A 12,086-nucleotide genomic window follows, 5' to 3' on the forward strand; every position below is an offset into this window, starting at 1 on the left:
GTGGCGTGGTCCCTGCTAACCGCATCAAGTTACCATCGCATCACCGCACCCCTGGTCGATGGTATCAGAAACACCAACCCAATCTGGACGATATTCAGAACTATCTATTGATCACTCTTCGGAATCTTTTCATATGCAGGGAAGGCCCATTTCACCATCCATTCTGTCTCGAGGATCTGCTTAGTCGTACATCGTTCCTCAGGCCTGAATGCGAGCATCGGCCGTAGCATGTCGAAGATAGCATCCCGTTCATCGTCGCCAAGAACGGGCATCCCTTCCTGTCGTCTGGGCTGCTGCACGCTGTCTTCAAACCGATCGCTCCAAGACCGGAACGGATTGCGGTTGATGGGCCTGCCATCTTCGGTGAACTTTTCCCGTCGCGTCTCCCACCTCCTCCACCACTCCAGCGGCAAGATGCCAAGGGTATCGACGTGCTCACGGGTCATGTCATCCTCCGTGGCAAGGAACCCTTCGAACAGCGGCCTCTGAGCTATGATAGACCATATCGTGCAGGCAAGAGTCCAGATGTCCGACGCATACGAGAGCGGCCTATGTGGTTCAAATCGACACTCCGGGGGACGAATGACAAGCGGTGTGCGAGATTCGTACCGGAGTTCTTTCGGGTCTGAGTATGAGAAGGATTCCCCGAAGTCTGTAAGCAGGATCCTGGCTTCGGGAAGTGTGATCTTCTCACTTGCTGCCCCAAGCCATATAGGCACAATCCCGTGGGATGGAACACCAGGAGGAAGCGGCTTTCCATCCAAATGGATGACAGGCTCGGGCTCCGGGGCCCCATATTCCTCATATAATTGCTCGGGTGAGAGCTGATCAAAGTGAGGAGTAAGTCTGAGGAGGATGTTACCCAGATGCAGGTCTCCATGCACAATCCCTTGCGTATGTAAGTAGTCCGCAGCAAGGATGAGCTGGGCAGCCAATGCACGAGCTACATCTAACTGGAATAGACGGATCCACGAACCATCTTTCAAACCAGCAAGACTAGCTCTTGCTGGTGTGGTGATATGGCAAGCATGAGTCCCATTTGGTCCATCAAGATCGAATGTATCGAGAATCCAAGGGATCATTCTCTGGCCTGGACTGTCTACTGCAGGATAGTGTAATCTGCTGAGAGCGGATATGATATCCACTTCTTGTGATTTTGAATCTGCCCTGGAAACCTTAATTGCGACGTATTTCTCAACTTGTTGATCACGAGCTAGCCAGATTGTTGAATAGGAACCATGCCCCAGCTTGTGGACCACTCTATAGCGAGATTTCAGGACATCTCCGATTCGCATTGGATGATAGCCCCCAGGTCGATATTCCTCAAGTCTCTCGACTCCCTCTTGAGGCTCGTATGAGATTTGGGGTTCATGATCGTCACCTGAAGCGTCACCTGAAGTTGTTGCTTTGATCGCAGTCATAGCAAAGGTGCGGCGAGGTTGGCGGCGGTGGAGTAGTGTTCGTGATTTAGGAAGAGCAGCGGCATCGGACTTGGAAGCGAAGATATGTGGACTCAACAACCGCATAGGCAAGGGTAGCAATTTCCTCATCGCCGTACCGTTTTTATGTCCTTTCTAAGAGGGAGGTAAAAATATAAAATTGAATTACATCGAAGTCTCGAGGTTTTGAACCGCGAACGCAAGCTGAATGCAGTGGCTATGATGGTGATGATGTTAGAAGACAAGGGTGAGTGGTAATCTAGGCACGGGGGAGGGGGCCCGGTAGAATAGAAAGTCCGGTTCCGACGCACGGCAAGTGTTTATATAGTTGTCATTGGTTGAAAGACTAAGCGCCATTTGCTGCAGCTATGCTGTCAGGTGTTGACGTAAATTATCGCATAATTGGCCTGCCTGAGTAGCTAGAATATCCGCTAAAATCTACTAAGAATTCTGTTGGCCTGTCGCCGTGGGCTATGCAACGGCGGGTATGCTTGTATACTTAAGAGGCTAGGTTGGATGCTCAGCGCATCGCACACAAGGTACTTTATCACTAGCCCATCATGATTGGACACCTTGGCCATGCTGTATGCCTGTTGAGACTCGCGGAACTGTCTATTGTTGAGCCGTTGAGCTTGAATTGGATGGCATTTACCCCGCCCGGCTTACTGTGTCAGCCCCCTGCTTTCAAGGTTGGCTCTTGCCAATACTTGTTTCTCATATTAAAAAGACCTGGTCCGGCAATGATATAGGAAGGGTCACTTCATATTTCTGCAACAGAATCCTCGAACATTGTTAATCCAGTGGTGGAGAATCACCCAGGAACCATCTTTCTTCTTCGCAAACATGTCAACGGTCAACATTGTCAAATACTACTTTTATAAGGGTATGGTCCCGAAGGAGCAAGAAAGGGTCCTTCAACTGGTGGCCCTAGCGTATCAGACAGCAAGAGACCGAAAGCTCTATCCAAAGGCAGTTCTTATCAGGTATGGAGAGAATCTGGAGGCCAGAAAATAGTTCATGTGACCTTCTATCTTCTCAGCTCGGGTATGAGTGCTGATCAATGCCTCATGAGTTATAGGTCAGAGGTTCATAATACGACCAGTATCAATGGCATACGACAGAAAGACCCCTTAGGCCCGCATGTGACTCTTTGCTACAAAGACGAGAATCAGCTCGCTCATGGGACTCATGTTGCTAGTCACGGCTATGTTCGTGGGAAGAACAACCTAGAATTTCTACGTGCAACACATGCGGGAGAGAAAGCAGATTCAACCACAAAGCAGAATGGAATGAAGGTAATATGGCCACCGGAGCGTGAGCTTGAAGCTGTACCAGAGATTGGCTATGGGCATTTCATCCATGATTAGGGCCTCGGTAACTTGTTCGAACCATCTTGTTTGATTGACTTTGTGTTTTGTGATTACTTGGGGGGAGTGCAGAACTTTGTTCATGGTCCTTGATTTTTTCCATATTTCAATGTGGGCGACTACAACAGCACAATTGGACCATATAAGTCACAAATCACCGCCAACAAAATCGAGAGATCAACCGGGTCCGTATGATGGAAGCTTGAATCAACCCCGCTCCAACTGTGCGAGTTGACTGTATGCAGGGTAGCTTTTGAGACACTGTGCTGAACAAGTTTTGTCCGAGGGGTACGTTGTAGAGTGTAGCTTCGGGGAAATAAGAGCAGACACACAGCCTTTCTGACTTGCGTTTACTACCAGGTCAATTACATATGTCTAAGCACTTCCTGGTAAGCGTAAGCTGAGCTGAGTATGTTCTTGACCTCAGACCGGCGGTCTATGGCAATAAATCCTCCGCTTTTGTCCCGAAACTATGGTAATACTGCCACCCAAGACCTAGTCGTGACCCTTCCGGTACCATTTGGAAGTAATTGACTACCCCCTCCTCCCACCCGCATCGACCCGGTTCCATAACCAAAATAGGTGTATGGGTGCAGAGCTTTGAGGCTTTTGTGTCGACTGCTTTTGTATAGAATTTGAACATCTGATAGCAGTCTCGACTCGTTATATAACTAACTTAATTGTGGCTGCTTACCTAAGACCTATGACTGGCTTTCAAGGCTCGTTGGTTTGTTCGGAAACGTAACGAATGTCTAAAGGCTTGACATTGCTATCAAACAAATATTTAGATTGTAAAACGTCGACTGAATCAAGGACTAATAACGAGCGAATAACGTGGCGTGTTTTTGTTAAGATGAAGTCCTTGGTCCAAGTACGGCCACAGCCGTGACCCTCCCCTTCTGACTGATACTCTCGAGACTTCCGTCCTTTTCTTACTGCTTTCGCAGCCGGCAACAACTTGAGACCTTTAGTGAGGGCCACTGGCGCCGTTACCACCGTTCCCTCCGCTGCCTCCGCTGCCGGTGTTTCCGCCGCTACTGCTGCTACCACCACCGCTGTTGGAGCTCGAAACACCACCAGAAGAAGTCAAGGTGGCCGCATAGCTCGCGCTATAACTGGCAGAGGTATCGATGCCGATGGTAATCCACGAAAAAAGCCCGTCCTCCACAGTGTCCCCGAGCAAAACGTACTCGAGCACGGGATCCGAGTCGCTGTTCTCAGTCTCGGCGGCCAGGACCCGGTCATTGGCGTTGAGGGTGATAGCCACGGTATTCTCACTGTACGGAGACAACGCCTCCACCTGGGTAATGAGGTCCTGGTCGTAAAACAGCTGGCCAATATGGGCGATATTACCGCCAGTCAAGGTTCCGTTGGACAGCACAGTCGCTCCAATGTGGGCAATGACATGCACGTGGGTGGCGCGGCCGTTGTAGTGGCCGGGGAAGATAGTGGTGAACTGCGCCACCCCGTCCGCATCGGTAGGCTGCAGGCCGCGCAGTGCGGTGTTGTCGAGATTACTGGCGTCATTGCCGTTCCCGTTGCTGCTGTCCTGAACCCCGGAGTAGACACCGGTGGAGTTGCAGTTCCAGACGTCGAAGTACAGATTCTCGATCGGCTCGCAGGTGTCGATGTCGATGAACTGCGCGTCCATCACGACAGAAACCCCGGGCTCGTCGTCGGTCACGTCGGAGCGGATGTACTCGCCCTTGACCCAGAAGGGGCCAACCTCGCCTTCGGGAGAGAGGATGCAGGACACATCGTCTGAAAAGAAGACGTCCTCGGACGAGTCGGCGGTCACACCGGTAAGGCTGGACAGGTGAGAGGTGTTGATCACAGTTGTGAGGTCTCTGGCTTTGAGAAAGCCTACTCTATAGATCAGAACTATTCGTCGAGGAAGGCAGGATTCTTGCTGGAGCAGTACTCACCTTCATCCGCACTTCTCTTGGCTTTCTTGCTTGCAATGTCCCGGCGACGAGCAGCCGCGCGAGCCTGCAGCGCACGAAACTCAGCCTTTTCCGCGCACTTGGACAGGCTGTTGCGAGAGTGACGGAGGAAGCTCCTTTTCAGTGCCACATTTGAGCCAATGTCCTCATGGCCGGGATGGGCTACCGCGACAGCGGCCATCCCGAGGACAACGAGCTTTGAAAAAGATACCATCATTGATGCGAAGACACAAAAGACGATGAGAATCAAGCTTCTACTGTGGAGGAGCTGTTTCTGTTGTTGCTGGAGATGAATCTTCTCAAGGCCCAGCGAGATATCGCGCCCTTTTATACCCCTTATCCTCGTACTTTCCCTCCCTTCATGGAAGGTCCAGTATCACTGTACATCGTCGGCATCACACATCTCTGTCGTCATTCCGCCTGCCCTGAGCCAAGAGCAGTATTGATGCCGCTTTTCCGTACCAGTTTTTAAGCGAAGGACATGAAAATACAAGCGTCGTCGTCAGCGTCTTGGCTTAAAGTAGGTAGGGCAGGGTCCAACTCCGGCGGGGTCCGTGGACGCGCGTCCTTTCCTACCACTCACAGTGAACCCATTTCCAAGTCGCCAAGGACTCCAATATCGCTTCACTTTATTTAAATCGGCTACAAACCCTTCATCCCTCTTGGCGTCGCCAAGAAAACACTATACCCCAGGTCAGGGCGATTAAAGTTGCCCTTCTTGGTGCGGAATCGGGCCGTACCAGTGCCAGTCTCTATGTCCAGCGCCTTGCCAAGACCAGATTTCCAGGCGCATGAGTCCGATGCATGACTGCTGTTGGTAAATTGATTGTCCGACAAAGGGTTCAAGCTTGAATAATTGGGCAAGTTCATCCCGTTATGCAGACTGCAGGTTGCATGGGAGTCTTCTGTCCCGTGCGCAAGGGTAGGAAGCAGAGCCAAGTGATGGGAACGGACTTCAATTATCTTCCGTGTCATGATGATTCTTCAATGTACGTTCTCTCATGTATTATACCACTAGTCTGAGTGAAGGGAGGGTCTGGGCTGGGGTCTTTGTGTATCTAGGGTGACACTGAACACTTTGCTGAGCATACGTGGATCATGATACCGGCAATTGGGCTCACAGCCTGGAGCCGGTCCTGAGGTGCCAAGTGTATCCAACGCATTATACAAACACTTCTTCAGAGGTCCAATATTCAATAATTCTTGTGCTAGCCTAGGTCGGAACTTCCGAGTTCCACAATCGTCGCACGGCTGAATTATTCTATTGTCATTCATAAGAGAAACCAAGGCGATACCGCAGATTCAGGTAAATCATATGCATGGGTACGTCCACATCCGTATGAAAACAGTAATTAGTTTGGAAAGTCGAATTCGTACCTTTGCCTGTCCGAAAAATGTGACATAACCAGCACTACGTATTTACTCGTGAAGGATAATTTCACTGTACTTATGGTTTCAGGTCATCTTTTTGGTGAATGGAGACCTCGACAGTTCTCTCTCAGGTCATAGTTTTGTCAAATCATGAAATCTCCTCCAGCCCCGGATTGAGAGTCCATGCCCCAAGATTCCGCAATCAGGGATATGGAGTAGCACGCAGAGCTAAGCGCTGGGCTTTCCAGATCACAACATTGCGTCTGGTGTACCACACATATACCGTAACATGCAAAGCTCCTGGCATGCATCCACCGAGAATCCAGCATTCAAACGGCACAGTACACCCGTTGTCCTCCTCGATATAGACAGGCTCGCCGGGCTCTACGCTCCAGCCCCGCAAAGGAGATACCCTTCTGCTTGTAAACACTTGTTTCGGAGTCTCAGGGCGCATTTTCTCCCGACATATGAGCGTATCTTGCATTCTGCTTCTAGCTCGATACTCTCCTTCAAATGATCTTTGCGTACAAGGGGATAGACAGGCCTCTCCCCAATGACGAGACTTGTCCATATTGGCGTATGTATCTGGTTGTGCTGAGGGATGTCATACAGGAACTCACATGATGTCTTATTGACCTTTCACCTGCCCGCTGGTTGTTGGTTGCCAGGGCTAAGAGTATTGTGTTGAAGCTGGGGGCGGCGAGCCGGAAACCCCTTCATTTTCTCAGTCTAACACTGCTACCCCGTTGCAATTATATCAGGCTGAATGGAAGCACCACTAGGCGTGCTGCCATTAAGCGATAAGGGACTCTGAATCGAGCCGAATGGCTGGTTACGGTAGCTTGCGCAAGAACCCCTGTTCCTTGGGTAAATGCTTAATGGAGGAGAAATGTGAATGAGAAAGTGATGCAAGGCGGGCTTAACATCTATCTTGAGATTCATGCAGGTCTAGAACTACAACTGGTAAGATCATCTTGCCGGAGGACTCTGTTCTTAGTCGACGAAAGACCATTGCGGCCACTCGGCGAATGAAAGGTCTGCCGGCAGAACAACAGATAGGAGAATCGAATATAGATGTCAGGCCCAAGTACCCTAATAAAAAGACAAAGAAAAGATATTGCCCAATAATAGTCCCTCTTAAGAATTCTAAATACCCTCATATAAGAGAGGGCTGTGGTTTTCAAGGATGCGGAACAAAATTGTGGGGGCGGCCTCGGGATCGGCTTCGGAATGACTCATGGAGGCTCAAGTGAGCTTAGCATCGCTTATTATGAAGAAAGAGGATATATAAATAAGTCACTAGTCAGCCCATAATCCCGCCAGTGGAATAATTTCAGATAGAAACTTCATTTTTCGTTGCCCGTCATGCCCATCCTCTACAACCCCCAAACGCAAGAGCCTTACCTGCGCCTCCCGGCACCGCTCAGCCACATCATCCTCACCCCGCACCGACTGCACCAACTTGAAGAGACCGTTTCCGCCAAGGTCCCGCTCTTGAACGACCCGCGGATTTACCTCAATCTGACGGGTCCGCCGTACCCCTATCTCCGCGAGCATGCGGAAGAGTGGTTAAAATCCAGCTGTGCGGCCGCTGAGCCCGTCCTTCAGGCTCTGCGCACCGAATTCAAAACCTCGGTTCAGCAGCAACAGTACTTTGACCTGTGTCCCTTCACGGTCATTCGGGAAGTCATAGAACAGGATCCCGAGACGGGTCACCCACGGCAGGATGTCCTGATAGGGGATATTGGGATTGCGCGGTACATGTTCTATGAGTATCGCCATGACAGCGCAGAGCGTGCGGAGGCGCAGCGTCGGAATAATGAGCTACTACCCGGGGACGAGGGGATTGCGTGGGGTGTTGGCTGTAAGTACACCAGCTCATGCCCATGGAATTGGTCTTTTTCTTTCGAGGGGAGCTCTGGTCTCTGACTGATACTTACAATTTCAGACTTCCTAGCCCCATCATATCACGGCAAGGGGATCATGACATCGGCCCTGCGGACGCTGATCCATGACTGGGGAGTCCCGCGGATGAATATCAAGCGCCTCATGGCTTCGGCCTTTGTCGAGAATGTCGGGAGCGTCCGCGTCTTCGAGAAGAATGATTTCGAGGTCCTCTGCACATTGGAAGATTGGGAGCCCTATCCGGAGAATAGGGGTGGTGGGTGGAAGTCGCTTACCGTTGTCAAGTGGCGGGGTCTCTGATTACCAGCGAGCCTTCGTTTTGGCTGGGTAGCGCTTTGAAGCGTGATTTTCGATTGCTAGTTTGCGATGAGTAGAGTTTACGTTATTTTTAACAGTTTACGTGATCTTTTGGGCAGGGTTTAAGTAAGGTCGTGACCCAGGGTTATACTTACGATTGAGTACGGGCGGCAGCAAGGGCGGCTAGCTACTGTACTGTATGAACTGTTCATAATCCTTTTCTCTCATATAGAACATGAAGATAATGTGTATAACAATGGGGTTTCCCATATATTCTTGCTCTACCTCTGCCCGACCGTGGACTGGACCTAGATCTCCGCAAGAAATAGCTCATTGATACGTTTAGTGGCTCCGACTTCTCCATCCAAACAGTCTTCTTTTCCGCGGAAGGTTCGTATCGTCATGTCTACGGCAGACTCAAAAACACTTCCAGCAGTTTAGGAAAATTCGGGGTTCCGAGTCCCGTCACGGGATCCCATCTGCAAACCTATTATTAGCATCACCTTGCAAAGTAAGCAAAGTCTGACGAATACATACCCAGGAGCAGTCGAGAACCCATCCGTCCCGCATCCAGGATTCGTTCCGTTGGTGATATCGTTCAATGCATCCGCATTGCGGTAGAGGACCGGGTTCAAGAAGCCCACGGGACCTTTGCCGGCGGCGATCCGCTTTTCGATGATGCGGTTGATTACCGAAGAGAAAATGGGGGTACCTGAGCATCCATCAGTTTCGACATCTTCTAACGATTTTCTGAAGGGAGGTGAGGTATAAAAACATACTCGCGCTCGTACCGCCCTCAAGAATGTACTCGCCCCCATTGAACATCGCGATGTTGTCGCCGTTGGCGGCGACGTCGGGGTATCCGCGGCCCAGCCGGTTGTAGAGCCCGCCGTTTTTGCCAATGTTGGCTGCACCTTTGTAGTATGGGTATGGTGGGTTGTGCTTATGGAAGTACCTGTGCGGTTGGATGTTAGCCTCTGTGAATTCGGGTTAGAGGCGGTGGGAACGCAAGACTGACTCGGCAACAGCTGCGGCTTGATAGCTTGGGATGGGGTAGATGTTGCTGAACCCTCCCCCGGAGGCAAAGGCGATGGAGTATGGGTCGCCCATTGGGTCGTAGGCGGCGCTCTCGCCGTCTGCGACGGTGTACCCTGGGTATAGCTTTGTCGCACCGACGTTGGTAACCCAGGGGCAGCTGCGTTGCTTAGCAAAGAGATATTTTCTGGACGGTCAACGAGGCCTACCTGTTGGGGAACGCAGGACTAAAGATGGTTCCATTTCCAAGACAGCCGTCGTCGGTATAGTCGCCCGGCGGGCCTGCGACGCCGTCGTCGCCGGAGGCGATCAGGATAGAGGTACCCTGAAGACCGAGCTTGAGGAATCTGGCATATTAAATTAGTGGCTTTCTTTTTGGGGAGATTTGTTCTTACTCGTTGCACTGGCGCTTCTGATAATACTCCGGAAGATCGTCTTCCTGCAGACCATAGGAGATGGAAATAACGTTGGTGGGCTTGTAGGTGCCGCACATCAGCTGTCCGGTGTATCCTCCTTGGTTTGTGTCGGGGTAGATGGGGTCAAGGCCCGATGCATCGCCGCACTCGCCGTCAGCACAGTAGGTGCAGTATGACTGAGAGATCCTAGTTAGCGCGTTATACTTTGGGGAGGGTGGGGCTCTTACCCCATCAAGGGCATCGAGAAAGGTGTTGAAGAACCCAGAGGTGTAGATCTCCTCGCTGGCGTAGTTGTAGTCATCATTCTGGAACAAGGTAATTTCCTGGGGATAGACAATAGGGTATGCCAACTGAAAGTCCAGGTCCGACTCTGTTCCAGCCTGATCAACCGGAACAGGAGCCTCGGCCCCGTCAATAAATGCAGGCTTTGGATGCGTGCCACTGGGAATCCAGCGTGTGAGGTTCTTGAAGAATAAATTCAAATCTTCTTGGGAGTAGTAGTCGCCCTCCTCGAAGATCCCAAGTGAGTTATTGGGGCTCACGTCTTTACTTGCGGCAGGAATCTTATACAAGGCGGCCACGCAAGCAGGGGTAATGGCTTGATCGCAGGTGGCAAGAGAGGAAGGGCTCGGAGTAGTCTTCTTGGCAGGCTGGTACCGGAGAGGCTTTCTGCCGGCTTGTCGCTTCCTTGAAGTCAGTGGCAGGACTACACCGGGCTTGATGTAGTCGACATGTTGCGTGACAGACTGAGGCAGACGATATCTAACTTTGTCAATATAGATTCCACGTCTGGCAGAGCTTAAGAGGCTTACTGATCAGTAGCAATGGTGGTCGAACCAGTGACCGCGTTCTTGTAGTGATAGTACTGCGTGTGGAGAAGTGTCTCTGCCTCTGCAGTTGTCGCGTTAAATACAATCCAGGCCTTATTCTTCGTCTGGGAGAGTCGAGACGCATCAACTCCACCCTCGATGAGCCATTGCTTCACAGCAGTGACGGTTTCATTCGAGGGAGCAAAGGTCTCGGCCACTTTCTCTGGCGTCCAGAACTTTCCGTAGTTAGGCGAGACTGAATCCGATCTGTTTTATTTATATCAGCTGAGATCGACATACACCTGGGGAACAGACCACTTACACATCCATCAAGTACTCATACCCGCGGTCGAGGTTATTTTGAGTCAACCCGATCCGCACAATCACGTTCTCAGTTCCGTTTACACGAGCAGCCTTCTGCCACAAGGTAGAGGCGTCATTGCGCTTTTCATGGACGACATGATCGGACGCAGGGAGGGCCGCCGACAATGTCGCCAAGGACAATACGACGAAGGGGGACAGAGACTTCATTTTGACTCGCAGCCTGACCGCGGAGCCAAAACGGTGGCAGTCGACGGAAACATTTATAATCTCGTCATCTGGGCTCAGTGGGTCGGTCAATCTCCGTTTCCTCCGACGGGGGTGACATCGGTCCTGTAGAAAAGTTCATCTAGTGCCTTGATTAAATATAACTCAATATGCCGTTTTAGTCACTTCGTGAGGATACGATAAGAGTCTTACGGTGCTGATTCGCTTATCAGGGAAATGGCCCGCTTTGAGTGCTGAGACCATCTCCACCTCACCTGCATTAGTGGCTCATCACTCAAGCTTGACCGCGGCAGATAATTCGAAAATGCTTAGCATAGGATCAGCAAGCAGTGCTGTTGTCATAAAGTGTTGCCAAGATGGACGATTCTTTGGAGACCGTTGCAAGAGATCAGGGGGCGTTGAAAACTTGACCTACAACTTTGATATGATTTACTTGGTCCCTCTCCCCACCGAATGTCATTCTGATATCCTGAAAATATACCTCACTAATGGCTGAGTGGGTCGGATTAAGGGTATCGCAAGTCATGGAACGCCGAGGACATGCTGTAATGGTCTTACTAGACTTGAATCGTCCGCACCGACTAAATAGTTACCGCCTGCAGCCACGAAAGGTGAAAGGTGAAATTTCCCGTCCACTCAGCGACAAAGTACGCCATACACAGCTTCGCTTCAGATAACCACTGATGGTATCCAAAATCCTTAAGTAGAAAAACCCTTAAGTAGATCTCCTGAAGGCGAATCATTATTATCTTCAATCGGAACCTCTATCACATAATGAATACAGTTTCGTACCATACAGCTTACCCCAACCAGACAATGAATGAAAGACACGAGTGAATGTACAATGAAGAACAAATACTTTGTCCTAAGTTCAACGAGACAATAATCTCTCATGTTTATGCTCTGCATCGTGAGCTCTTGAGGTGTATATAAGTGGCTGAAGACCTCAGGCTGT

At 50.6% G+C, this 12,086-nt stretch overlaps 5 protein-coding genes across 5 annotated transcripts; 2 read left to right on the forward strand and 3 right to left on the reverse strand.

The window, feature by feature from the left end:
- Positions 1 to 104: 104 nt before the first annotated feature.
- On the reverse strand, positions 105 to 2,020 carry BO82DRAFT_370588 (kinase-like protein; the record flags this gene model as incomplete). Its single annotated transcript, XM_025637223.1, has 2 exons — positions 105 to 1,381; positions 1,939 to 2,020. The coding sequence occupies 2 exons, from the start codon at positions 2,018 to 2,020 to the stop codon at positions 105 to 107; spliced, it is 1,359 nt and encodes a 452-aa protein (XP_025496925.1).
- Positions 2,021 to 2,028: 8 nt separating this feature from the next.
- On the forward strand, positions 2,029 to 3,064 carry BO82DRAFT_388361 (uncharacterized protein). Its single transcript, XM_025638378.1, has 2 exons — positions 2,029 to 2,422; positions 2,518 to 3,064. Exons 1-2 carry the CDS (start codon positions 2,283 to 2,285, stop codon positions 2,804 to 2,806), a joined length of 429 nt encoding a protein of 142 aa, XP_025496926.1. The 5' UTR covers positions 2,029 to 2,282; the 3' UTR covers positions 2,807 to 3,064.
- A 396-nt stretch (positions 3,065 to 3,460) lies between these two features.
- BO82DRAFT_349883 (intradiol ring-cleavage dioxygenase) lies at positions 3,461 to 5,170 on the reverse strand. Its single transcript, XM_025633997.1, has 2 exons — positions 4,732 to 5,170; positions 3,461 to 4,669 (listed from the first exon to the last, which is right to left on the reverse strand). Exons 1-2 carry the CDS (start codon positions 4,964 to 4,966, stop codon positions 3,774 to 3,776), a joined length of 1,131 nt encoding a protein of 376 aa, XP_025496927.1. The 5' UTR covers positions 4,967 to 5,170; the 3' UTR covers positions 3,461 to 3,773.
- Positions 5,171 to 7,437: 2,267 nt separating this feature from the next.
- Positions 7,438 to 8,579, forward strand: BO82DRAFT_349884 (GNAT family N-acetyltransferase). Its single transcript, XM_025633998.1, has 2 exons — positions 7,438 to 7,984; positions 8,069 to 8,579. Exons 1-2 carry the CDS (start codon positions 7,486 to 7,488, stop codon positions 8,323 to 8,325), a joined length of 756 nt encoding a protein of 251 aa, XP_025496928.1. The 5' UTR covers positions 7,438 to 7,485; the 3' UTR covers positions 8,326 to 8,579.
- On the reverse strand, positions 8,389 to 11,113 carry BO82DRAFT_412485 (S53 family peptidase; the record flags this gene model as incomplete). The annotated part of the gene is made up of 9 exons (XM_025639840.1): positions 8,389 to 8,801; positions 8,860 to 9,034; positions 9,102 to 9,277; positions 9,341 to 9,517; positions 9,567 to 9,704; positions 9,753 to 9,949; positions 10,001 to 10,535; positions 10,586 to 10,849; positions 10,905 to 11,113. The coding sequence occupies 9 exons, from the start codon at positions 11,111 to 11,113 to the stop codon at positions 8,729 to 8,731; spliced, it is 1,944 nt and encodes a 647-aa protein (XP_025496929.1). The 3' UTR covers positions 8,389 to 8,728.
- Between the last annotated feature and the right edge of the window lie 973 nt (positions 11,114 to 12,086).

Source organism: Aspergillus uvarum, assembly GCF_003184745.1.
Source record: "Aspergillus uvarum CBS 121591 unplaced genomic scaffold BO82scaffold_2, whole genome shotgun sequence".
Lineage (NCBI taxonomy): Eukaryota > Fungi > Ascomycota > Eurotiomycetes > Eurotiales > Aspergillaceae > Aspergillus > Aspergillus uvarum.

Bases quoted from the DNA above. Each gene is read 5' to 3' on its own strand.
- BO82DRAFT_349884 (XM_025633998.1), top strand. From the start codon at position 7,486: ATGCCCATCCTCTACAACCCCCAAACGCAAGAGCCTTACCTGCGCCTC. The intron at 7,985-8,068 runs GTAAGTACACCA...TTACAATTTCAG, and splicing joins GATTGCGTGGGGTGTTGGCT to ACTTCCTAGCCCCATCATAT.
- BO82DRAFT_349883 (XM_025633997.1), bottom strand. From the start codon at position 4,966: ATGATGGTATCTTTTTCAAAGCTCGTTGTCCTCGGGATGGCCGCTGTC. The intron at 4,670-4,731 runs GTGAGTACTGCT...TCTATAGAGTAG, and splicing joins CAAGAGAAGTGCGGATGAAG to GCTTTCTCAAAGCCAGAGAC.
- BO82DRAFT_388361 (XM_025638378.1), top strand. From the start codon at position 2,283: ATGTCAACGGTCAACATTGTCAAATACTACTTTTATAAGGGTATGGTC. The intron at 2,423-2,517 runs GTATGGAGAGAA...CATGAGTTATAG, and splicing joins CCAAAGGCAGTTCTTATCAG to GTCAGAGGTTCATAATACGA.